The sequence below is a fragment of the Pagrus major genome, chromosome 19 (genome assembly GCF_040436345.1).
Source record: "Pagrus major chromosome 19, Pma_NU_1.0".
NCBI classification, from domain to species: Eukaryota; Metazoa; Chordata; class Actinopteri; order Spariformes; family Sparidae; genus Pagrus; species Pagrus major.
Genome location: NC_133233.1, coordinates 5,325,190 through 5,337,904, shown reverse-complemented (window position 1 = coordinate 5,337,904; position 12,715 = coordinate 5,325,190). Strand labels below are relative to the sequence as shown.

At 38.4% G+C, this 12,715-nt stretch overlaps 1 protein-coding gene across 1 annotated transcript in view; it reads right to left on the bottom strand.

The window, feature by feature from the left end:
- Positions 1–10,223: 10,223 nt before the first annotated feature.
- The window catches only part of lancl2 (LanC lantibiotic synthetase component C-like 2 (bacterial)), a 44,910-nt gene continuing 42,418 nt past the window's right edge, over positions 10,224–12,715 (bottom strand). Inside the window, exon 9 of the mRNA XM_073488766.1 lies at positions 10,224–11,434. Within this exon, the coding sequence (XP_073344867.1) occupies positions 11,358–11,434 (77 nt within the window). The 3' untranslated portion in view covers positions 10,224–11,357. The remainder of the gene's footprint in view (positions 11,435–12,715) is intronic.

Genomic DNA, 12,715 nt, shown 5'->3' with positions numbered 1-12,715 from the left:
ACCCACTGACATACACTGCTTCTGCCAAGTGCCACTTACAAAAAGTATGAATTGGTTTTGGAATTGGAATAGCTTGCCTTGCACACATAATAAAACATACAGTAACATATAGACACAAAAATAGATGAGTAATAAATAAATAAGAATAAAATCAAATAAAATAAAATATGCCAAGGAGTTCAGTGGAATAAAGGAATCTATATTAAATAGAAAATGTTGATAAAGTTTGATCATCAATAACACTATAACTTTATTTCAGCTAAGCCAGTAAAGCTAGAATGGCAAGTGTAGGACAAAGAAAATCTGCATACAACACTAAAAGCCTCAAACGAGTGGCCGACCATCAGCACGCCGCTGCATGAATGTACCTACATGACGTAGCACTGCAGGACCACATGTAGATACATATTTTAAACTGAAATAAATAGCTAAACAGCTGAAGGGACATATTGCCATGAACAAATCTATGTAGTGATATTTCAATAATAGAATGAGGAGGGAGAGAAGTGGATGTGACTGTGACTGTGACTGTGACGTTGATGTTGTCGTGTGCAGGAGCTGCAGCAGCAGATCCCTCATGTGACTCTCCTGCTGAATCATTGAGTGTCTTGTGCATCAAGCTGGCTTCCAGAATGGCTCAGGGCAGCTGTGGGAAACATTACTTTGCATCTTCTCTCTGCACTCTCAATGAAAATCAAGTGAAGAAATCAGTCAGTAGCTTGAGACTGACTGCTTCTGTTTGCTCATCCACATGACCTGACTGGGTTTAACTTCACCTTATTCTCCTTAAGATTCACATGAAGATATACATTTTTCTTGTTTGTTCTCAACATCTCAAGTGCATTGAAGGTAAAATACTGAATTATTTCTCATGGCGCACGAGGAATAAAGTACAGTAAAGTTGTCATGGAAACAGTTTCTGCAAGGGGGAATCAAACAATCAAACCTTTATTGCAATCCAAAAATGTCTTTCTATTCAGTTATTAAAAATATCTGTGGAAGCAAACTGGAATGAGAAGGAGAAACCTGTTTTATTAACAAATCTGCCAGAAACAAAAGGATTTTCCAGTTCATTGTGGTAAAAGTACAGTTTACCTCCAAACTTTCTTTCTTGGCACCTTTTTCTTTGCAAATTCTAAGGTGTGTAAGAAAGTGCTTCAAATCTAAAATGCAAACTGGTAGTTTGACATTGTGGGAAATATGTGTGTTCACATTCCTATTAAATATGGAGCTGGATCTGGGAGGCAATGAGCTTATTTTAGCTTAATTATCTTTTATAGGAAAAAAGTTTATAAAAATATGCACCAACACATATAAAGTCTGCTTATTCACCGGTGGTTTAATCTGTTCACAAACAGAAATGTAGAGGGCAGTTCGGAGTCAGAGGGTGAGTTCAGGACCAGCACCAAACTCCAACTAGCACCACAGATTGTTCACGTCTCTGATTATGTTTGGATAAAACAAACAAGATATGACACGATAATTGTGAGCATTATTTTAAACTTTGGACAGAGACAAGCCTGCTATTCTCTCTGCTTTATGCTAAGCTATGCTAACCATGCCCTGACTCATACAACCCCACATCAAAAGACCACAACTATCACTTTAAGGGCACTGCTGGGTGTATTTTTAAGGATAAACATGATTTATTAACGGATAAGGACTTGACTTAATCAAGGATCTTGTCAAATATATAAAAGTTACATAACGTTTCATTTAAATCTGTTAATTGAGATTTAATTTAGATCTGCTTGTAAAATGTTACTTGGAAAGAATGTACATGGTGGGAAGTCTAAGCCACATTAAAGCTGCAGAGACCCATGAACATGATTTATGCTAACAGGGAAGGCATAGCTGAAACTGTGAACAGGGAAACAGCTGGCTGGCTCTGTCCAAAGGTAACAAAACCCACCTACCACACCTCTAAAGCTCACTCGTGACCTACTCACTGTGTGTTGCACTATTGGTGTTTTCCATTTACCTCGGACGTTGGAGCTGGGAATGACGTCATACCTGAGTTGACCATGTTTCAGTACAAGTCAGAAAACTAGTTGTATTCAGGTTAGCCATCGTTGATGATACCAGTTGATGAAGCATTACTCAGTATTTTGTGCATATAAACTCTGAAGCAACATGTCCACAGATAGAAGTTGGACCGTGCGGTGTGTAAGACTGAGACACAGATAAGATAGAAGTGCTAATAAACAGCACATTCTACAGCTGATGTCAGATAGGTGAGGATCATCCTTAGATGTTACAGTTATGGCTGAAAATGACGACATGTTTTCTGATGTCACATATCTCCACAATGCAAACCATCCGCCAGTTGTCTACCTGGAAGTGACTGTGGTTGTTAGCGTGACGTCACAGTGGGTCTATAGTCCAGCACATAAACCCTTTTCTCACCATTTTTCATTATTTTTGTACAGATTAATGAAAAGCATCCACTGTATTAATCAGTGAGCTTTAAAGGTGAAGTAGGTATATTTCTACACTAGCTCACTTCTCCCAGTGTTATGCTAAGCTAAGCTAAGCTAAGCTTACCAGCTAATGGCGAGACTGTTTCTAACTATTCCTTTAATCACTAGTATTTACCTTCTGGCCACCAGGGGCAGCACTGAGGACTGTGCTGCTCTCCTGTCAGTGGTTGGGGAAGTTGTCCTGCGCCATCTTTGATGATATCTATCAACTTCAATGGAAGATAAGCGTTCTGTGTCGTAAGGAATGTTTTTTTTAACACTAGATAAAGAAATTGTTCTATCACCCAGTGAGTTACTACTTTCAACAAGCAGATTTTATCAGCAGATCTGTAAATGGTAGTAAAGGGGACTGGATGTGTGTGTGATTCCTGTCAGAACTCGGTACTTACCAGGCTGGAGAAGCCTTTGAAAGCCAGACTGAAAGGCAGGAAAACAACAGGATAAAACATCATAACAGAAAACTGAAATCTAATTGAAATATTAGTGAAGTCAACCAGCAAAGAATCAAACAAGCTGTGTCCCGTCACATGGAAGAGCAAACAAGTGTATTTGTTAAATCCTTATCACAACTGAATTTACACGTGCTCATGGGCTCTTACGGTTTGTGTTAGTAAAAGGCGACCTCGGTGACTCATGCATGTACAGAGTGATGTGGTTATTTAGCTGAAGAACTCAATGACTGCTCCAGTGGAGTAACTGTGCTTTTGGTTCTCTTTTGACCGTGTGTGCTGCACTAAATATCTAGATAACATGTTTTCAGAGTTGAGACTGTGGGCCTCCCTGCAGACAGCTGAGCCAAGAGAGCCTGATATTTCTGTTTGACTCCACCAAATACATGAAGTATGTCTGTCCAAGGGCATTTACAAGTTTCTGACTCCCAACACCACTCTACTAAGTCTTTAACCAAATCACACACATTTAGGCTATTTTATGTGATCCTTTTCGATAAGTAATGTATTAACTAATGTAAATTCTCTCATCCTCCCCTGAAACAGTCTGAAGCCCTCCTGGGGAGGCCCGCCTCCCTCTTTGAAAACCTCTGAACTTGATGATCTGTGGTAGTTCCAACAAGTAGCCAACCCTCCATCCAACAAGCAGCAGCACAATGGCCTCATGCAAGAACATTATTGTCTCTTTCTTCTAAACCTCTCACTTTTTTTTTATCTGTGAGGTTTGCTTCAGTCACAAGACCTCACACTGATAAACTGCACAGAATATTAACATTTTCTGTTGGTTTGTATGGAAGAGGGTTAGAAGAGTTGTTTGAGTTCTGACTTTTTTCTCAGAATTCTGACATAAATCTGAGTATTCTTTTATTATTATTATTTTAGAGTCAGAATCAGTTCTCAGTTTTTCAGAATTCTCAGATTTAAGTCAATTCAGAGATTTAAATTGGAATTCTGACCTTTTTTTCTTCAGAATTTTGAGAAAAATAGTCAGAACTCAAATAAATTTTTTTCACAGTGGCCCTTATCCTCCTCTGTAGATTTCTAAAAAAAAACATATTTAAACTCCAAATTCATTCAGATGAATGTTTTAATTCATAAATCCTCCCTGTGGAGGAGGACAGACGCAGACGGCATTTCATTTCAAGAGAAAATACTTAATATGAGAATGGAGAAAGTGGTGAATCACCAGTGCATGCTACACAAATCTGTTTCTTTGTTTCTTTGTGTGATTCTCAGATGAGGCCGTTGTTCCTCGATGTAGACTGAACACTTTGAGTTATTATAATTACATTAATGGATCACAGCTTCTATCCTTAAAAACACCTGTCTGAACTGACTTGGTTGTTTTTTTGTTGCTTGCATGGCTAAGTAAAGTTTACAAACACAATAAAGAGAAAACATTTCCAATATACAGTAGGTGTAGTAAAATCAATGTCATCCTTTTATAGCACAAATATGCTTTGACTTTACTAAACTACTTTACTACTTTAAACTCCTCACAGGATGAATATTCTCTCTTACAGGAGGGTTTTCTTCATCTCAACACTAGTAAAACATTTGACCTGATGTGGGGGCTAAATATTGAAGCCCAACAACTTTTCCTTTTTAAAAAATAAAAAATAAATTCAAAATATTGTTCTCATTTTTATGACTCATGTACTCATGTATTGTCGTTATGACTGAGTATCTCAGAATCATGAGATTATTGGTAGATGACTTACTTGCTATCTTGAGATACTTTAGAATACTATTATGAGAAACTTAATATCATTGATAAAGAATTACTCAATTGTTCATTAAGTCATCAAATCATAATTTTGAGACAATATACTTTTGACTTAATATCCTTATGACTTATTTATGAGAAAATAAATGACATGATGAATGATGACAGTTGGGTTGTAAAAGGATAGTTTAGTCCATGCCCATTTCAACTTTGAAATAGTGTTGTATGAGATTTTGGAGATTTTCACACAGACTCCCGTCTTGGTCCTCCTGCTGTCCAGACACTTGTGGCGATGTTGTGCCTCTGTAGCGTTGATGGAAGGCCACTTTAGAGACCCTGCTGACCCCAGTCTGCTTCCTGGCCTCTCACAGGAAACCAGTAGCAGCTTTTAGAAGGAGAGCAGGGCTCTGTGCAGCAACCAAGTGTCATTATGTCTCAGGCTGTTGGATATTGGGAATACACAGCACAATATTAGAGATCACCATCTCAAACTATGCAACAGGTACTGGAATTGTTAAAACATCTTAAGCGTGTGTCCACTCTGTGCTGCTGTCATCCTCTCCTGTTAACCTCCTCTCCTCCTCATCTGCTCTGACGCTTTCAACATTAAATATATCATCATACATTGTGAAATATGTAAATAAAGTTCACTTCTGATAAAATGTGATACCATGTTATGAATTTACTGGAAGTTGTTTGTTCACAGTGACATATAATTATATGTCACTGTATATATACACACACACACACACACACACACACACACATATATATGTATGTATGTATATATATCTATATATAGATATATATACATACATACATATATATATAGTCTTGAAGATACTGTTGCACAATTAGTCATTGTGGTGTTGATCTTGTCACGCAGTTCTCGTGAGGTCTTTCTTCAGTCCTTAAGACTGAGAATTTTGAGATGCTTCACTTGTCTGTCTGAAAGTTTATTTTTTCTACCTCTCCCCTTTCAGTTCTGGTGTGAGTTGGTGGCATCATGGCGGTCTAAAGTGTACTTTACAGTGCTTGGACTGCATCTCAAGTCCTTGGCTATGCGGCGGTAACTCCAGCCAGCATCAAAAAGGGCCTTTATTCAAACCCGTTGCTCACTCTTTAGCTCCTTCTTCACCTAATCCATGTTCAAAAGGCAACATGTGCTTCAAGACTACTTCTAGAGGCTTTGAATTTATACCAATTGGTGGTGTGGCCTCAGTGACAAAACCCTGATGTTACCGATCACTTAATGAGCAGGATAGGCCTTGTACGTTCAAAAGAATCACACAGTTGTGTCCTAAGACTTTTGCATCACCATCAATTTAACCAAGATCACACCTGACAATGATTACACAAGTAATTTGGCTTCTTCTGTGAAGGAAGATGATTGTGTGACATTGACAGTGAAATAGGCCTAATTTGTTTTTTGTAAGGAAAATGACCTAAATCTCCTCATGATGGCTCTATTCTATGGTTTATAGAGCATAATGATGACTTTGTAGATATTTCATTCATTTTATGGGTATTTTTAATGGCCATATATATGTATATATATATATATATATATATATATATATATATATATATATATATATACGTATATATATATATGTATATATATATATATATATATATATATATATATATATATATATATATATACATATATATATATATATATATATATATATAGTATAAAAACCAAACTTTATGGGTGCCCTTTAGCTCAGTTTGTAGAGTGGGTGTGCCATGTACAGAGGGTTGCAGGGTTCAAGTCCTGCCCCTTATATGAATTTATGTTTTTGCTAATATAGACACTTTTCCATTGCGAGTCAATGTGCTTGGTAGCTGCTGCAGCTGGCTTTAGTACCAGAGTTTGCTTCAGGTCTGATGGGGCTGACTGAAACTCCACAAAATAAATGAATACAGAAATGATCTGCCTTCTGCAGCACGATTAACTCGTCTCATTTGTAGTTTAAAGATGTAGAACATCTCCTGACAGCCCACTGCAAATTATGAACAAACTAATATTACAGTCCATAGCTTGGCTTTGTAAAGGTAATTTGAAACTTATTCTGAGGCCTTTTTTAAAAGGCTTTTCAAGATCTGCAGACACCATTCGATGGGGTTGGCATTAGTTTTTGCAGGTATTTGGTTACACACCGAAGTATTGGTGTCATTTTGACCTGATGATAGCGGTAGATAAAAGGCCAACGGATCACCAGTTATTCCATTTCACTCAGAGGGGAACATGGATGGTTGTTGAGACATTTTATTGTGGACCAGCCAACACTGTAGGGCTGTCATGATTTCGATTCTAAATCGCAAATCAATCAAAATGAGCTTTCTATTTCAACCAACGCAATCAAAGGCGTTATCTGTGATACCCCCGTCCCTCCACACGTCCAAGAAGAGAAAATGAAAAAACACTAAAGAGGATGAAGATAGCTTGGGAAGCAGGAGGAACTGGTTTGAGAGCACATTATTTGTGGTCTCTCAGATATCCTGCTTTGAGTGAGAGTGGTGAACATTGCATACTTGTGAGGATGTTTATGATAGTTTATCTACAAAGTATTATTTTTGTGTGCCACACTAATCTTCTTTGCTCATGTCTTTAAGAAATGGGACATAAAAATAATTCCATACACCCATTTATCCCCATTTTTCTTATTGACAATCCAAGATAAACACACGTGACCATATTTATGGAAAACAGAATATATGAAGAAGAGGTTTATTTGAAACAACGATAAACAAAAACAAAAGCAAAGATGAGGGGCAGGAGGGATATTCATTCTTTATTTCCAACAATATAAAACTTGCATGAATTCTTTGTAAGCACTGAATAGCCAAAAAGCAGGTTAAGAAGAACAATGAAGACATCTCACTTGTCACTGCTGCTGTCACTGAAGCCAAGGAGGTTAATGGAGAAAATAAACATACACACACCTTCATGTCTTGACATCAATTAGGCTGATAACATACACTGACAGGGACTAAGTCAAACACTCTTTACTGCTGGGAACAGACACAAATCACTAGTAAACACATTGGGACCAGTGAACCTGGACACTCTGACAGATGAACACACACATTTTTATATGTGACATTATGCTCATGCAAAGACATTCATGATGAGATCTCGACAAGAGAATTAGGCATTTATGTGCATCCATGTGCTGTCGGGATAACCGGATATACTGTACACGTTCACCACCAGGTAATCATCCATCTCCCTGTTGGTACCACTCAGACCATGTCGGCTACTATCTAAGCTCAGGGTTGTTTTCTGCCTAAGAGTGGCGTATTGAGCTCCAACTGGACTAAACCACATCAACTGCTCAGAGATGTGGACTCAAGTCACTGTGACTTGGACTGGAGTCGACTTGGGTCACTGTTTTGATGACTTGCAACTTGACTTTACAGAAAAGAAAAATGCCTTGAACTTGGAAGTTTAAGACTCGTGACTTGTCTTGAGAAAAGATGACTCGAATAACTTCTCTGTGTTCATTTCATGTTTTTAATTTCCTTTTTTCCCCAGTCTGTCTGGCAATATTTCACTATTTAATGAAATCACTCATTTCATTTTAGTGTGAGTGCTGTGGATCTAATCATGGCTGCTAGTAAAATACATTTATTTAAAATGATGGTTTGCATAATATATATGTGGCATAAGGTGCCATTGTTATTAGTGTTCATGTATACTGTTAACATATGTAACGTACAACCTTTTCCTGACCTCTAGTCTGTTATTGTAATGTTACTAGCATATTATTGTTTTTTAGCGGCAACTGTTGTTTCAATGGCTTCAGTTTCAATTTTCCACATGTTCCCAGAGGCCGAGTGGACACAACACATTCTAAACAGTAGCTGTGTCCCAATTCAGGGGCTGCATCCTTTGAAGGACGCAGCCTTTGCGGAGGTACCTTCGAAAGCTGCGTCAACAGTTGTTAAATGGGATGGTCTAGCCTTTGGAGTATTTCCTGGTTGTGTCACCAGATGTTCCCGCCCTTACCCTTACGTCACGATTTCTGTCACCCAGGCCCGCAAAAGTGAAAATACGAGTAGAGAGTTTGACTGAAAAAAGTTGGAGGTTTTAAGGTCCCTTAAAGTTTACCATATCTGGCGTTGGATGTTCAAATGAGTAAAAACCGAGTATAAACCCAATTCCTACATTTAAATGTCAGATCTACGCCACTTGATGTCACCATTTTTTTTCTTTCTTTCTTCGTTTTCGGGACTCAGCAGCAGCACGTAAAGAATCTTGGGATATAGGAGGCCGCGAAGGATAGTAGCAGTGCGTCCTCCAAAAAGAGGGAAAAAAAGGCCGCATTGGTGGGGTGCATTTGAAGGAGCCCTCGAATTGGGACAGCCTTCGCGCAGCGTTGTGACGTAATTGGCCAAAACATGACATTTTTAAGGCCTAGTGCTGAGAGGATACTGAGCCCAGATGACACCTGCTAGCAACTGTCTTGTTCAAGATGGTACACAAAACAGTAGAGTTGGGGACCTTCTGTTTTAGTTGACAATGCACACAACAATTTGGGGGCTCAGAGAAGAAAACTACTCAAATTTGGTTTAATTAAACTACAAGGTAGTAGTTCTGAGCTCAGGTTTTAAGGTTAGAACCTGCCAATCAAAACCAAATGACACACAGGCCAATGAGCTTTAGCACCTCCATGTTTGGTTCCATTTCAGATTAAAAAATAAATACATCACAAAAATCATGAGTGTGTACAAAACAGATGTCATCGTCATGTCATGTCATGTCATGTCATGTCATGTCATGTCATGTCATGTCATGTCATGTCATTTCATTTCATAGCTGTTCAAAGAAGAAGTAGGTTAAAGCTGAAGAGAGGAACCAAAGTGAGGTGTAGTTAAGAAGGAAAACTGGACTAAATTAAAATTTAATCCGGCCCTTTTTTCTTTTCCCACCTAAACTGAAAAAGCATCATATGCCACATGATATATTATACCCAAATCATTTTGTGTTTGCACCAACAACTGAACTATTATCACATTGTGGGGAAAAAGCCTCTGCTTCATCTGGGGAAAACTGCTCACCACAATTTCATCATTTAAAGGGGCAATATGTACGGATTTTAGTTAAAACTGTGAATAAATAGAAATTTTAACATTATGATGTCTGTATTGTGTTGCAGCGGTATTTACTGAAGTTAGCATGCTAATCAGCTAGCCCTGTCCCGTCCTGGTCCTGAGCTCCCGGTCCGGACCCGCTAGCTGCATAGCTAACTAGCTAATTACAGCAACAGTAAGTGGCATTTAGCGGATACTCTGGTGATATGCTTCTTGCCATTTGTTTTGATTATGAATTTGACAGGTGGCCAATTCTAACATACTGCACCTTTACCTAGTTAGCTAACTAGCTACCTAGCTTTATGACTGAGGAAACAAGCGTAGCACTATTGCTGGTACTTTGTCAGAAAAACTTAATTCCAATATAATTCTCTCATTTGTGAAGAAATTGCTGAAATTTGTGTTTGGTTGATTTTGGGTGATATTTTGCATTTATATTTAAAGTCAAACTGAAATAAAAAATCATTTTTGGTGAGAAATCACTTTATCATTTGTGTTTTAGGACTTGTGTATGTATTTAGTCAAAATTGTAATCCACAAATAAGGGGCCAATTGTTACCCGTTGCTTAACATTAGGTCAGAATGTCCCATCTAGTGGGAACCAGTGCTAATAATGGAATACAGCACAGTGGGTTTTCCAAAATACTCAATGTAGTAAGAAATGGCACATTTCTAGCAACACCACTGTAAATCAACAGCTGGAAAACACCCTCCCAGAGACTTTGTTCAAAAATCGTTGTCTTTGAAAAATGAAAAAAATATACACAATAGCTGTAGTATCATATTAGTTTATACTCTCTACTATGCTAAAAATAAGAGAAATGAAAGTCAGAAAGAGAAACTTTGACCCACTATGTGACAAATGGAGAACTGAAACTGCACAACTACGACTACAGGAAGAGGAAAGCACTACACTGACAGGATATGAGGCACCAAGAGCCAATAACAGTGAGCATGCAGAGGCATAGAACACCAAAACAGCTTTAGTTTAGTTCTCTCACACACACGCACACACACACACGTGTACACACGCATGTGCACACACACACACCCTCTTTCTTGGCCTAGGTGCAAATATATTAAAGGCTGAGGGTGTAGAGTGTGTTCTTCTGTGTCCATACCAGCTGGCAACAAATTTCAATGGGTAAGGAGGAGACATGGGGTCCTTATCTTCACCCCAACACACTGGAGGACGACAGGGGACTTCAGAGCTGAAGGACTCACAAGATTTGACAGTGTTTCTAAAATAAGCCCCACAGGATGTGTCCATCTTTAGGAAGTGAAATATTCATCAACGTCGTCCTCTTCAGTTCACCTTGTCCTTTTTGTTCATTGGATCAACATTCAACCTCTAATTTTGCTAACATAATCCTCCCTTTAAATTGTTGAATGTTTTCAATTTCATACAAACAATCAATTGCACTCTCTCTGCATAGTTCCAGCCTGATCTTCATTTTCAGTTTAATTGTGTCCCTACTTTCTCATGACCAACGTTAAAGCTTATAGATCCTTGTCCAGTGTTCGAGCAAAGGCTCAGGTTTAATTCCAAAAGTTTGTCCCTGTCCCTCCTCATCATCCTCAGTCCCATCAATTGGCAGGTCAAAGTTCAAAGGCAGGGAAACCGGACGCTTCAGGGTTTGCAATCTCCGACAGGTAGTAGATGGCCCCTGCCATACCTGAGAGAAGGAACACATCCATTACTGTCAGCTGCAGATTTGTCCTTCAGTCAGGTTTGAACTTTTCTGATACTTCACGGCTTTGACGATATTATGCAAAAAAAAAAAAACAGTTCAAAAACAAAAACATTTGTAAACCCATTCCTGTCTCACTTAAAGATGCAACTAATACAAACTCTATACGTTATATCAATACTCTAGATAGTATTCATAATTATACTTTCATTAGTGTATAAGCCTTGTGTTTTCGGAGCTTTTATATCTACAAAGGGAGCAGGTCTTCTTTCACGGGGTCTGCCATGTTGCACCACCATGTTTCTACAGTAGGCCAGAAGGGACACACTGCCTCCAGAGAGGGCCTCTCTTGTTTTTAGTGTTTTAGCAGCCACTGTAGGTTCTCCTGCATGCTTGGAAGGGAAGAGTAGGATGAGGGGTATTCAGTAGGTTGCAATCTGCAACCTCAACGCTATATGCCACTAAATCCTACATACTGGTCCTTTAAGTATGTTCAGTCAGAGACATTTGACCATTGGTGGCCAGTTTCTAGTTCAAACTTAGCCTAGTTATACAGTGCATTGTTTATTAAGTAGAGATTTACATGTTAGTAAGTTTAAACAGGATGTACTTCATAAGGCAGTCCTTGCGGAGTAAAAAAAAAGAAAAAAAAAAAATGGTAGTCAATTAAAAGCCGGCCTCCAATAACGGCATGGTCCATGGGAACAAAATAAAGGGGAAAAACAAGGTTGGATAGACTCCTGATGCAGCTGTATAATGTGCATGCCACTAATCTAAAGTATAATGGTCCTATTTCAGTAAGTGCGGGTGAATGTGTGTTATTGGCTTAACCAACTGTAGTTTGTAGTAAAATATAAGTGCCAATAGATAGCAGCAGCTACATCTGAAGTAGCCATGGGTTCCAATTTAGTGCAAATGACTAGACTTGCTTGGTTTTAGTAAATACTTGTTTGCCTTTATGTGGTTGGGCAGGGTCCACGCTCAACCCCTGTGAGTATATGACATTCAGTCCAGGTGCATGCTTTATCAGAGTGAAGCAACAAGGAAACAAATGTCACGGTTGTTTCATTCGTCTCACTGGATAGCAAATAGGTTACACATTCAGAAAAAAGGAACATTCATTTTCCAAATACTATTATAATTTACTTTTAGCCAATTTTAATACTTCGTTTCACCAGCCATTAAGACCATAGAGATTGAAATATATTGGACTTCAACAGATTTTCTGTTGAACCGTTATTACCAGATCACAGAAACCCTGTTTCT